General features: G+C 34.8%; 1 protein-coding gene across 1 annotated transcript; it reads left to right on the top strand.

Annotated features, from left to right (window-relative positions):
* The first annotated feature begins 8,545 nt into the window (after positions 1–8,545).
* LOC145270093 (uncharacterized) lies at positions 8,546–14,332 on the top strand. Its single transcript, XM_080125694.1, has 2 exons — positions 8,546–9,106; positions 14,327–14,332. Exons 1-2 carry the CDS (start codon positions 8,546–8,548, stop codon positions 14,330–14,332), a joined length of 567 nt encoding a protein of 188 aa, XP_079981820.1.
* The last annotated feature ends 768 nt before the right edge of the window (positions 14,333–15,100 follow it).

The following is a 15,100-nucleotide window of genomic DNA, read 5'->3' as shown; positions in this document are numbered from 1 at the left end:
TTTCAAAGTAAAATAAAGTGTTAAGATATGCTACAACAGAACACCGACCACTCTAATTTGTATTTTAGTGGTATTCGAGGTCACTGACAACGAATCTGATAATCAAGCCTGCCGCAAATTTACCGTTGTCATGGTATGAACCCCTAGACCTTGGGACTATTTTGTGCCAAATCACCGCCTTCGGTAATGTTTTTTTTATATGATACGTTCGCGTACGAACGGGCGTAGTGAAGTAAGTGTCTTATCACATCACGTCAGAATCTTTCAAATAAGAAAGTAAAAAAAAATGAACCACATTTTATTTTTTGTCTTAGTGCTTTTTTTTAATAAAAAAAATAAAGTTTTCATGAGCAAAAATATAAGCATGAAAGACATTTTTATGTTTTTCGTTCTTTTTTTTTGGGGGGGGGTATTCCATTAAGAGGTGCTTAAGGAGTATCAGAATTTTAGGGCAAGTCGCCATAGCAAACATCTGTTTAAATTAACGCTACAAGCTTATAACAATATGAAAAGGTAATTTCAACCCCTAATTTTTATTTCAATAAAATGAGCAAAGACCAAATTTTTAAATCATAAAAGGTTTAATCGAAAAATGTATAATTTTTTTCATCGGTTTTCTTTAAAAAAGATTTCATGAAAAGCAACACAATTAACTTGAATCGAATTCTAATATGTACATATAACTGCCAAAAAATCACTTACCTGTTCCAAATTACAAAGCTATGGGTGCTTCTATTCTTCCTGTATAAGAATTTATCCATATTTATATATTTTATTCCATTTATTTTTAAATGAAAGGATTTTTTAGCCAAGAGTCACAGTAAACCGTCTGTTTGACAATAGTTTATCCGCCATTAAAAAAAACCCGGATTTTCTTCGATTTGTCAGTGTGTTATCTACGGAAGCATGAAGTGACAAAAATAATTGTCTCCCTTTGTATTTATGCCATCCAGCCTTATCTCCCTTTTGTATTTTTGACGTATTTCATTCAACTACAAAGTGATCTATATGTGCTACCGTATATGCAAAATACTAACATTTCCTTCATAGATTTTGACCAATTACAACTAAATCACTCGACCAAATTTCCATTTTTTAAAATCTCTTAAAGAAATGCGTGAATTTTTGATTTAATATATTTTAAATCTTCTTTATCGAGTGATTTTTTTAAATATCGAAAAAAAGAAAACATTGAATGAAATAAAAAAAAATGTCGGCCAATATTCACTGGACTATGTAAATATAAAATAAGCTTCCACTAAAAAAAAAAACAACAACATATTTTTAGAAAAAAAAGTTTTCAACTTTGGACTTTACAGGTAAATTTTAAAAAAACAAAACGTATTTTTTTGTTTTAAATTTGAATATTTTATTTATTGCTCTTTTATCTTCAATTTGTGATATATAAAACTTTGGTGAATAAATTAATTATATAAATTTAAATAAACATTTCAAAATAGAGGGTTGAATTTAACAAAAAAACATTTTTCTAAAATATTAAATTTGGTTTATTGGAAAGAGCATAAAATTTTACATTTATCCTGAAAATATCGTAAAAATTTAACCGATAGAAAAATTTTCATAGATTTTTAAAGTTAAAAAATTGAAAAATATTTAACTCGTAAAATTCAATTGATCTCATTACGTAACAAAATGGGTGTATGAAGGCGCGCCGGCATTTTGTGAACATTTTGTAAACACTATTTTTTAAAAATAAAAAATAATATTTCTATTATTTTTTAAACAACTTTAATAGTTTGTTTTGGATGTATATTCCATAAAGAAAATAAAAAAAAACAACTTTAAACAGAATTACGTTTTTTTAAAAAAATATTTTTTCAGTTTCGTGTCAAAAATTCACCCAAAATTCTGATACACCTAGAGGTGCAGGTGCATCTGCAGTTTAAGTAATCGTTTTTCCGTAAAACAATTTCACACAAATTCTGTTTAAATTGGGTAGGAAGCGGGAGGCCAGAAAGTTCATTTTATTTTATAACTAGCGGGAATGGGTGCCAGGATTTGCACGTTCGGAAAATACGTTTCAATATAATATTTTAATTTGTTCAGATTTCGTATGTCAAAAGTAACAATAAAAAATATTAGTTATTATCTCCCTTAGTAAGTTCGATTTGTTTCTATTTTTAACCCTTTTAATTTACACACGCATATTATAGAAAAATAGACAACTATCTAAAAAAAAAACTTTTATAATTAGTGTAATTTGTTTATATTTTAAAAAGTGAAAAGACGATTTAGGAGTTAATCTTGGAACTTAACTCTACTGTGTGTTAAGTGAATTTAATTTCATGAATTTACAACTTTATTTCGAATTTTCTTTTAAAAAAATACAAACTTATCAACAAATAATTCCGGATCCTCGGATTAAGAAACCTTTTTGTTGTTTTTGTTGTTGTTGCTGTTGTTTGTTTTGTTATTTGTAGAAAACATGTAAGTTTTTAATTATTTGGGAGGGGGTACTTTTCCTGGGTTTTTTAAAATTTGTTTACATTTGTTAACAAAAATAACATGTAAATTTCCTTGGAGAAATATTTCTGTACTTTCACCTAACAATTTACGGTTTTCACAGAAATCATTCATCTTTTCTTATATAAAGAAACAACAAATTCTATTTACAAAATCAAAAAAAAAGTTTACTGGCAATTTTTTTTTTAAATAACAAACATATATGTTTTCTTTAAAAAAATTGTACTTTCATCTAACAATCTACAGTAAAAAAGACTTAATCTTTTCTTGAAAACAAAAACAACTTTTGTTGATAAAAACATTGCAAAAAAATAATAAAAGTAAATTGAAAAATAAAAAATATTCAGTAAATTTTGTTATTTTTTATTTATTTTTTTTTAAAATTTGTCTGCATCTGTTACTTTGCTCGGCTAAATCCGGTAATTGCCGGTTGAGCTTGAACAATAATTGGCGGAAAATCCTGAGGACCCAGATCAAATTCTGCAAGAGTACGAATAATCCAATGCAGTTATATTTTGAGGAACACTTATCCCCACCTTTCTTGTTCTGATATTTTGAAATGAATAGCAAATGATTTCATAGATATTTTGAAGGCTGTCAATCCTCGTTTGCCTTTGATAAATCAAATTAGTATTGTTAACGAGGTGAAAATTTTATACTTTCAGAAGACAAATAAATACCAAATCTCTCCCTGATGTAAAAAAAATTCTGGAAGGAAAATTTGAATACATTATTTGATATCTCATCATATTCATGCAAGCTGTCCATTTTTAGCTGTTACAATATTAATGTAAAATGCAACAAAAAAAATTGCCAGACTAAGCACATCATCTACACTTGCCCTCTGAAGCAGAAAGTAAGTTATTTTCGTTTTTAATTTATTGTGAAGGGGACAAACATAATATCTAAACTGTACAAATGTTGAAATAAATGAATTTCTACAGTTAAAATAAATGTTGAAAGCCATGTTTCTATTTTATTTGACATGTAAAATAATTTTTAATTGAATCTGTTAAACTGTATTTTCAATATTAATAAAATCTTATATCTCAGGTTCAGAGGTCATCGGGCCATGTGTACGTTCCAGTGTGGACGAACAGATAGAACTACCATAAAAATGTAGAAACGAAGGAGAAAGATTAAACCAACAAAAGAATATGAAGATATCATCACCAATAACTTCAACATCATATGTTCAGGATGATGTTTTTTCCATTCCTACTCCTCTATTTCAACTGATTAAGAGGATTATAAACAGATAGTCTTCCCAAATGACCTTATAACTTAACAGAAATTCCAAGGTATTCTCTTGAGTTATTTAGGCTTGTATATCGGCTAATCTTGGATCCGGCCTCGCCAATGCTTTGCTCTTGGATTTAAGGTTTCTTATACCTAATATAGATCTAAAAATATCTATTTGGATAAATGAAAAAATTATAGAGCAAAAGCTAAAACCAAAAGAAATTTAATGAAAAACAAAATGAAAATGTGGAGAATCTTTGTATTGGAGTAGATAGGAGGACAGACAAGGCCACTGTACTCTACAAGGAAGCAATGGAGGAAAATGGAAGTAATACTCTGAAAAAAAACTAAGGGACCTGAACACCACTTGACAATCAAAAAGGAGACTAAATATTTTACACACAGAGGCCTTTCAGATATTGTTGCAAATGATAATGTTCTTGTGGAGCAAGTGACCGATGTTTTACACAAATTTAAAAGTGTGAGCACAATTAAGGATGTCCTTGTTGACAATAGAAATGCGAATACTGGCTGTGAAGGTGGACTTGTTTAACTTTTAGAAAAAAAGAAATCTCCAGACTATTGTTTGTTCCTTACAACAAAATGAACTTCCATTCAAAACTCTATTTAAACATAATTTACTACAAATATTTTTTCAACTGTCCGGGATCCTCTGGAGTTTCACTTTAGAATGAAAGATATGGATAGCCTTAGTTGTGAGCAAAGACTTCTCTATGAATATAAAGTTGGTATTTGTAGAAGTAAGGTGAACCCTTGATTTGTAACGTGGAAAATTGGGCCGTTAAACCAGGCAAATTGGTTAACATTGGCTATCAGGTTCATGTGTCTTTGGACTCGTACGGCATTCCCACACAATCTTTCAACCAAACTAAAAAGTTTGATAAATTTAAGTGTTAATGTTTATGCTATTTGCTGGTGTGACATAAATTCCAATATCTACGAACTTATGTTTATGAAATTATTGACAGAATTAGAAAGCAGTCTATTGAGATTCAGAGTATTACATTAAAAAATATCCAATATAATGTTTCGTGCAAATGTTTTATTTTCAATGGTGAAATGCAATGATCCTGAATTGAGAGTAGAAAGTTAAAAATAATTTGGATCATTAGGTAAGTTAATATTTGTTCATAAAAACTTGTTGAATTAATTGTGCCAATTTATTGAAACATTTTAAAGATTCTATCTTATTTCAAATATATTAAGGCAATACATATTATATTTAAAACTTAAACTCAAATCATTTTTTAATTTTTTTCAGAAGAGAAAAACCAACAAAAAAGACTGAAAAAATTAGTGATCAACTTTAAAACTTTACACTGGACAAATTTAATTGCTTTGTCAGTAAATGTAGTTTGTGGGCCGCCAATAACAGTAGACATTTTTGACAAATAATTACAAAATTCATTATTCAATAAGGCATCGGCAGATACTAGCAGAAATTCTCTGCCGACAATTAAGATCATTTTCCTCCTGAATAGCTTGGAATCTTTCTTTACATTCTCAAGGTGTGGAATGAACAGTCGAGTTGGTAACAGAGACTTCTCAATCAGTGTATGGCTTTTACGCAATGCACTAACGCATACTAGCAGAAGTTCTCTGCCGACAATTAAGACCATTTTTTCTCATAGAAAATCATCCTAAATCTTAGTTAAACAACAAATAAATTAATTAATTATTTCAAAAACCTTTTTTATATATATTTATGTACGTTTTTTGTGCAAGACAAAAAATGTCAATTGTTAACTTTTTGGGAAAATTAAACATTTAAAATTTAATTAAAAATAGTAGAAAAAGTTTTACATTATTCTGTTTTCTATATGATAAAATTCAGGGTTTTATCTTTCTGGAAAAAAAGTTACTCAGAAATAATGGATTTTAATAAATGTAATTTCGTTTTAAAAAACAACAACAACTTGATTTTTCGGCCATTTTTGGCGGTGCCTAAGCAGAAGTTCTGTGCCGACAATTAAGACCATTTTCTTCCTGGATACCTTGGAATCTTTCTTTACATTCTCAAGATGTGGAATGAAGAGTCAAGTTGGTAACAGAGACTTCTCAATCAGTGTATGGCTTTTAAGCAATGCACTAGCGCATACTAGCAAAAATTCTGTATCGACAATTAAGACCATTATTTTCTTCACGAATGCTTGACAGCATTTGCTACTTTATATGCTTGGTTCCATATTAGCATTAGGCATTAATCTGGCTCCGGAGGTATTTCGGTGCTATATAACAATGTGTCTGACTTGGAATGGGTTGTCAATAAAGCAGATGATCCTCTGATAATGCGAAAGGGTAAAAACCATGAACAAAAAAACACTGATAGATAATGACGTAAAGCTCAGCTGTTGTAAAGATGTCGCGAATATGGAATGCAAGTGAATGCAAAACAAAAACTAATGTTCGACTAACATCTCCATCATATGCAAATGAGGGTTTATGTCATGATCATGAAAAAGTAAAGACTATAAGAAATATACCCTGACCGACTCATTATATATATTCTCCTTTCTTCTCCCTCTTTTCTATTTATTTTTTCTTTTTCCCTCTCTCGCCCTTTTCTGCAACCCTCCTCCCTCTCCTTCCTCTGTAACTTTTCTAATAATTTTTACCAAACTTACTTTTTATCTTCTACATTTTTTAGTTAAAGTTTTTACCAATTAATTAATTTCTCAACTGAATACAATTCAATCGTCCACCTCCTCAGCTTTCACTAATAACATTCATAACATATATTGTATATATATATATATATATATATATATTGTGGTAAATAATACATAGCTTACCTGAGTGTAGCTGCCGGAGGTGAGGATGGTCTTCCAACAATCAAGAAGAACAATAGCATTGTGGTTATTTATGCTAATAGAGTAAGGTAAATTGTTATAAAAACCTTCCTCCTTTATGAAGAGTCTTCATTATTCTTTTTATGTTACTGTGGTTACAAGACCTGAGAAGAAGGTCGCGAAGAAGATTGTATTTTTTTCGCAACCTCACTTCAGGTTAGCTACTCTTAGTTATATGACTTTTTTTTCCAACAATTTGCGAAAAAAAATACATTAGTTCAACACAATTTCTTACAGAACTTTGAGTCATTAGTAACAGCAATTAGTGACAACTCTGGAAATTGTTCGATTATCCGTACAAGGATATGGAGGCCTCTGATACTTCAACTGTGGCAGATTCCAGGGAGCGACACCGTAACCAGATTTCCATTCTGAAGATGAAAATCAAGGGTAGGCTTCGTTTGTCCCGTGGCCCAGAGATTACTCCTGCTGTATTTTCTGTATTCCACAGGGAAATTTTGGAATATATCAACGAAGTTGAAATCTCCATCTGCAAGTTGCAACTTTCCTGTGTCTCTGAAGAGGAAAGAGAACTTATGGAGTCCGATTGGCTAAGTTACCAGCTGAATTTACGGAAGGAATTAGAAGATCTCTCACTCTTGTTACATCCTCCAGAGGCTAGTGGCTATTCGGAGCGACCTTCCCTTCCATATACGCCTGGACCTTCTACGGATAGAGCTAATTCATCATTCACTGTTAGACTACCTCAAGTTCAAATCACTGGACCAACGTTCAGTGGTCGTGAAATGGAAAACGATAGAATGAGTTTTTACAATTTCTTATCTCGATTTGAAAATTGTGCAGCAGGCATGGCAAATGACGCAGAAAAGTTAAACTTTTTAAAATGCTCGCTGTCTGGGAGACCTCTGCTGCTGGTTAATCACTTAAGTTGCATCAATACAAATTATCAGCAAGCACTGGCAGTATTGAAACGAGAATATTTAGATGTGAGTGACATCATTGATAAGATATTCCAAGATATTATCGATTTCTCCCCCAAGGGGGAAAATTCTTATGAGGATCTTGGTAGTTTCATCTGCAGAACAGCTTTCATTCTGGAAGAACTGACCAGCTCTCTCGATTGTGATTTCTCTGAGGATGGTTCTGCAGGGGCCCGATTAATGGCCAAAATACTTTTTTTGAAATTTCCGAGAGCATTGAAGGGAGAGCTTATACAGTTATGTGGCTCTAGAATTCCTTCTCTGTCTGTTTTAATGCTAGACACCAGTGAGGCTATTAAACGCTTGCTAATTAAAGGCGGCGGGTTGCCTGATTCTTCGGATATCCATCGAAACAATTCTCGGGTAACCGTTTCAAAATCTAGAGCCACTACAACCAGAGATGTTTCTTTCCGCATAGATTCAGATTGTCAGGCTCCTTCTGGTTACTCGAGTAAACTACCTCCTCTGATTTGTGTTACCTTCGGTCGAGGAGGAAGAACCATCTCTGTAAACTGCCTATTGGATACTGGCAGTGGCAGAACGTATTTGTCTGGTGATGTCTTGCACTCCTTGGGTTCCTTGAGTTCTGACGGTTTGGAGTGTCATTTGAGGCTGACTACACTTCTCGGAGAATGTGAGCAAGTATACAGAGAGGTGAAATTGGATGTGGACTTGGGGTCTGGTCATGTGGGGCACTTTCCGGTACTGGTTGCCAACTCATTGGACCTATCCTTATATCTAAAAAATTGGCATTTGCTGTTGGAGGAGTTCAAGCGAACTGGATGTTCTCTGGCTGGGCAATTTGAATCTGGCACTGATGCGGTGGCTATAAGTGGAATTATGGGTCTGGATCTGGTGCAACATTTGGGCCCCTTACAGTTGGTGCCTTGTTTGGGGGGTCGGGCTTTCTCTGTTCCTGCTGGTTTGATTCCCTTTGGTGAGGTGGACACTTTTTTTTCTACAAATCCTGCCCCTATTTCAAGAGATTATACGTTGTTCAGTGCAGTGATGGAGAATACTCCCCAAGTGGAATCATCGCATGTTTGCTTCATCTTGGAAGCCGACCCTACCTATGCGGACCCCTGGGTGGATGTCTTTCCCTCTAGCGATGTGGAAAGAGGATTAGAGAAAATGTTCAGCATAGAGTCATTGGGCATTCAGGACGGAGAAGAGATTTCAGGATATGATCAGGGTATGATTCGGCAGTTCCAGGAACCTATAATATTCAGGGATGGTAAATATCATGTGCAATTACCCTGGCATGCAGATAAGCTGGCTCTGGTTCCTTCCAATCATGCTATTGCTTTGCACGTTTTGGATCGTGTGGTCAGGAGCCTGGAGAAGAAGGGGCTGTACCAGGAGTATGTAGATGTATTCCTTCAGCAGCTACAAGAGGGTATCATAGAGGAAATACAGGTGGATCCTCAAAATTTTGTGGACTATGTATGGGTGCCTCATCGGCCAGTTTTCAAGACGGATCCGGCAGCTACTACTAAAATCAGGCCTGTATTTAACTGTAGCTTGAAGGTCGGTAACTCTGCCTCTCTTAACGAGGCTGCATACTCTGGTGTGAATATGACAGGAGATATGTTGGACCTGTTGATGTCTTTTAGATCGAATAAGTTTGTCTTGATTGCAGACATCAGGAAAGCTTTCTTGATGGTTCGCCTTGCACTCGAGGCAGACAAGAACAGGTTCTGTTTTTTGTGAAGGATGGTGATCGCCTTCGATGTTTCCGCTATGCCACATTGATTTTCGGGTTCACCTCGAGTCCCTTTATATTGGGAAGTATCTTGAAGTTTCATGCAGCCCAATATCCCTTTGATGAATGTCGAGTTGCGATGGAGAACCAATTCTATGTCGACAACCTGGTGGTTACTGAGTCTGACCCAGCAAAGCTTGTAAGGCTGTATTCCCAGGTTAGGAGGCGGTTGCAGGAAGGTGGATTTGTGGTGCAGTCCTGTAACTCAAACTGCGACAGCCTTAGGGAGGAGATGAGGAAAGATGGTACATTGAGTACTCATGAGGCCGGATGGGAGATGGTGCTCGGGTACCGGTATGATCCTATTTCAGAAAAGCTCCGCACTACTCCTGTTAAGTGTGATCCGAGTGCATCTACTAAGAGGCGAATCCTTTCGGAATCGGCAAAGGTATTTGATCCCTTATCTCTTTGCCTGCCTGTGACTATAAGGATTAGGATTTTGGTGGGAGAATTATGGAAGCGGGGCATGCAATGGGATGATGAAGTCTCTCCAGAGTTTCAGTCTTCTTGGAGGAACCTGGCAGAAGACTTATCTAAATTGAGTGACATGCATTTCTGCAGACAGGCCCATGACGGGAACCGAACTGGAGAGGTATACCTGTTTTGTGACGCTTCTAAAGAAGCATATGGATTTGCAGCCTACTATGTTCAGGACAACAATTCTGCATTGATCTTTGCCAAAGCACGAGTGGCTCCAGTGAAGGATAAGACATTACCAACTTTAGAACTAATGGCGGTATTTCTTGCTCTGAAGTGTTTGCCCACTATCTTGGTAGGATGCAAGGGTGTCCGCCCTTCTAGGTTGTGTGTGGTAACAGATGCACAAGTAGTATTGTCATGGATTTTATCAGAAACAATGACTAGTAAAAGCATCTTTGCTAGAAACAGGTTAAAGGATGTGCTGCTAATGAGCTTGGATTTGGAAACGAATTACGGCATCAGGCCGACCTTTAGGTATGTTTCTACTACCGAAAACCCGGCTGACTTGATCACTCGTGGATTAACGATAAGGAAGTTCCGAGACAACTTTGACTTTTGGTACCATGGCCCTTCTTGGTTGCGCGGTGGGGTCTTGACTTGGCCGGAGCAGGAGTTGCCCTGTCTTGATGATAGGTGCCAACAGATTGTTCGTTCATCAACAAATTTTGCGGTGATTGTGGATGAGGAGTGTGCTTCGGTGATCTCCATGCGGCGGTTCTCTACGTTTACCCGTTTGTTGAGGGTAACTTCTTTAGTCTTCCGATTCATCGGCTTGATGAGGAAAAGGGAAGACAACTACAACAAGAAAGCCGCAATTTACTTAATAAAATGTTCGCAACAGCAGGAATTTATGGCTGAATTGAATTACCTGCGGAATCCTATGGTAAGGCCTGCACCTAATCGTGTTCGAGCACTAGATCTTTTTCTGGATGAGGAAGGGTTGATCCGCTCGCATGGACGGCTGGACAGGTCTTCTCAGTTTTCTTATGAAGTTAAGAATCCCTTGTTGCTGGGCAAGAATCATCACCTGACCCGACTTATAATATTAGACTGCCATCTTAAATGTTCCCATCTGGGTACAGGATCAACCTTAACGGAATTGAGATGTCAAGGATACTGGGTGCCTCAAGGGAGGCAGGACGTCAAAAATGCCCTGAATTCCTGCACAAGGTGTAAAAGATACAATTCTAGGCCGGTACTGCCTGAGAACATGGCCAATCTACCAACTTCTCGTGTCGAATTTGAGGTTCCTTATAGGAATACTGGAGTGGACTTCACAGGACATTTTTGGGTGAAGGAGGGTAACAGTGAGAAAAAAATGTATCTGTTGTTGTTCACTTATTTGAGTGTAAGAGCAGTGCATATAGAGGTGGTGCCTGACATGAGTATATTGTCCTTTTTTCAGGCTCTAGTCAGATTTACTAATGCACATGGTGTTCCAGAGTCAATTCTCAGCGACAACGCAAAAACCTTTCTGGGTAGTGGAAGACTGTTTAAGCGCCTTTGTCTTCTCCAGGACTACCAGGCCAAATTTGGGTCATGTAACATTAAGTGGGAGACAATTCCTCTATTTTCCCCCTGGGTTGGAGGTGTATGGGAGCGTAGCATCAAGACTTTAAAATCCTGCCTATACAAGGTTATTGGTAGGGGTAAGGTAGATTATTATACCTTCCTAACTATTGTCTCAGATATTCAGCGGGCTGTAAACAACAGGCCCCTTACTTATCAAGAGTCCGCTGACAGGCAACCAATGATTATCACACCCAATATGTTTATTAGACTCAATAAAAGCCCTGGTCTATTGGTACCGTTGGGAAGAGATGATCTCTCCACCATGGTTCCTCCCAGCCGGAGAAGGTTGATCGAGACGATTGGATTACGAAATGAATGGTTGTCAAGATTTAGAGAACTGTGGTACAAGGAGTACCTCCTGGATCTTAGAGGAAGGATGCCAGGAAGATCTCGGATACCATTTCAGAATCGCATTAAAAGAAATGATGTAGTCTTGGTCAAGAGCCCTTTAAAACCACGACCCTTTTGGATGTTGGGTACTATACTTGAGGTTCTCCCAGGACAAGATGGAGTGGTGAGGACAGCTCGTGTCAGACAGGGCGACGGTGTGGTGAACGTCCATTCACTGAAGAATTTATATCCAATAGAAATTTCACAATCTGATGATGATCTTGGGGAAAGTGAACCAAATCAGGCGGGTGCATCCTCGCCTGTTGCTGCAGGTAGCAGTCAAAACCAGGAATCCTCTAGTTCATTTTCGGAAGGAGATGGCACAATTTGGTTGTGTCCTGCCTGCAATAGACCTCCAGGGAACCAAGATATGATATGCTGCGATTCCTGTGATGAGTGGTATCATTTTGAGTGTGTTGGAATTGACTTGGCTCCACCCGCTAGACAGAAATGGTACTGCAGTGATTGTGCACCTCAAAGGAGACGAAGGGGTAGACCTAGTATGTTACCCGATCAATAGAAGTAGTCTTGGGTAGGACTATAAACTACAACCGACAGCGGGCCTAGGCTAAGGGACAGAATGAGGGTACCCTGAACCACTGTTACCTCCAGGTGGCCCTTGACTGAGGCCTAGCACCTGTTAGTCCCCCTGCAGGGTCACGCCAACTTAGTTTTTTTATGAAGATATATATATATATATATATATATATATATATATATATATATATATATATATATATATATATATATATATATATATATATAAAATGCACTTTTCTTTTCTTTTTTTTTCTTTTGTTGGGAGAGTGTGGTAAATAATACATAGCTTACCTGAGTGTAGCTGCCGGAGGTGAGGATGGTCTTCCAACAATCAAGAAGAACAATAGCATTGTGGTTATTTATGCTAATAGAGTAAGGTAAATTGTTATAAAAACCTTCCTCCTTTGTGAAGAGTCTTCATTATTCTTTTTATGTTACTGTGGTTACAAGACCTGAGAAGAAGGTCGCGAAGAAGATTGTATTTTTTTCGCAACCTCACTTCAGGTTAGCTACTCTTAGTTATATGACTTTTTTTCCAACAATATATATATATATATATATATATATATATATATAGAGAGAGAGAGAGAGAGAGAGAGAGAGAGAGAGGTGTTATTTGTTTTTGCGATACGTTTTGAATTAATTCAATTATTTACAAAAGTGCATTTTTATCGAAATGCGAGTTGGGAATAATTTTCCTTTTAACCAACTTGGTACCCCCACATGGGGAGCGGTAGCTGCATCAGAATTTTTGTAGGAACTTTTGACACCCCTAACACGAAACTGCGAATAAAATATAAAAAAAACTCGTATTTTCATCTTTAAAAGTGGGTTGTTTATTTTCTTTATGGATAATACTTCCAAAATAAACTATTAACGTTGTATAAAAAGTAATAGAAATATTATTTTTTTATAAAACAGTAATGATATTAATTGAATTTTATGAGTTCAGTATTTTCCAATTTTTAAACTTTAAAAATCTATCAAAATTTTCTATTCATTGTAATTTTTACGATATTTTCAGGGTCAATGTGAAATTTTATGCTCTTTCACATAAACTGAATATAATATTAAAGACAAACGATTTTTTAATTCACGCCCCCCCCCATTTTGAAATGACTATTAAAAAGTAAATAATTAATTTACTCACCAAAGTTTTATATATATCACAAATTGAAGTGTAAATATCAATAAATTATATATTCAAATTTAAAACAAAAAAGAAGTTTTTTTTAGAAATTTACCTGTAAAGTCTGAAGTTTAAAATCTTTTTTTTTTAAACACGTTGTTTTTTTGTACCACTTTGCACTTTTTTAGCAATTTTTCTCATAATCTTCTTATATGTGTATATATGGGCGCTGTTATATATGTGCGTATATACATTTGAATATATCTGTTATGTATATATGTACGTGTATATATATATATATACATATATATTTGTTAGTATATTTTTATGTTTGTGGCTGTATATGTTTGTGCATATATGTATCTATGTACATGTATATATGTGCTTATATTTTTTCATATGTATGTGTAAGTTAATCTAGTATATTTAACCCTAAAATTGAATACCTTAATCTAAAGTAGTCATTTAATATTTACCTCTCAATGCACTAACCTTGAGCCTCAATTTATTTTTTACAATAAAATTTACCTGGATTATTATGACTTTTAACTCTTACCCATGTAGTCCTCACACTTATATATTCCTCTCACATCTTTTCAACCCCATATAAACTCCCCAAATATTCAATTAACCATTTTATTAGGAATAGTTTTACTTAATTTTAAATTAATCATTTTACTAAATTTTTAATTAATCATTTTTATTTTTCTTATTTTATACTTTTCATACTTTATATTTTCATTTATATTTCGTCTTTATTTATTTCATTATTTACTGCTTTATTTATTTACTTATTCAACTATCGATTTTTATTTATTGTTGATTGATTTATTTGATTATTTTAAGCATTTACTTAATATTTATATATTTGTATACATGTTTTTATTTATATCTCATTATAATTCTATTATTTTAGTCTTAAATTAATTTTTGCACACCTGCCTTTAATTAGAAATAGGACGTATCTTAATCTCCCTTGATAAGCCATATCTTTAAAACTACTCTTAATTTATCTCAATGCTGCCACCCCCACATACCTTCCCTCTGACATGCATTAAATTATCACACTCCCTCCTTTCTGTCCCTCTCATCCTCTCTCTCTCTATCTTTATATTTGAGGCTGGGAATATATTTTATTATTTAGTTTCTATATTTTATACTCATCTTGATGAACGGCCTAATCACATCAAACCCCGCCCATCTATTCAACCGCTTGCCTCTTTCTTTCTTTTTCTTTCTCCTTCGATAATTTTTCTCTCTCCCTCTTTCTCTTCTTCTGTCTCCGGCTTTGTAATTCAACCTTTCCTTTTCCACCTTTGTTATCTCTTTTTTCATGAATTAACAGTTGGCCGCTTGTGTTTTGATTTGAATCTGTATTTTGTACCTTTTATAAATATTCAATGTGTGTTGGGCATCAGTATGATATTTGCTGATCTGGCCCAACCTCTTGATTTTTATAGTTTACATATATTTTCTGAAAACTGAAACCTAATAAACTTCTGTAAATGTAAATACCGGTTTAACACACCTAGAGTGAATACTACTTTGGTAAAATATGGATATTGACGCATTTTCGCTTCTGGACGTTTTATTGAGATGTATTAAATTAAAAACAAAATAATAAACTATTAAAACATGAACTCGGCATGTATGTTAATTTGGGTGGTTTTAAAGATTTACACGAGAATAA

The sequence above is a fragment of the Euprymna scolopes genome, chromosome 46, assembly GCF_053919585.1.
Source record: "Euprymna scolopes isolate OS-2025 chromosome 46, ASM5391958v1, whole genome shotgun sequence".
NCBI classification, from domain to species: Eukaryota; Metazoa; Mollusca; class Cephalopoda; order Sepiida; family Sepiolidae; genus Euprymna; species Euprymna scolopes.
This window is presented reverse-complemented; position numbering and strand designations above follow the sequence as displayed.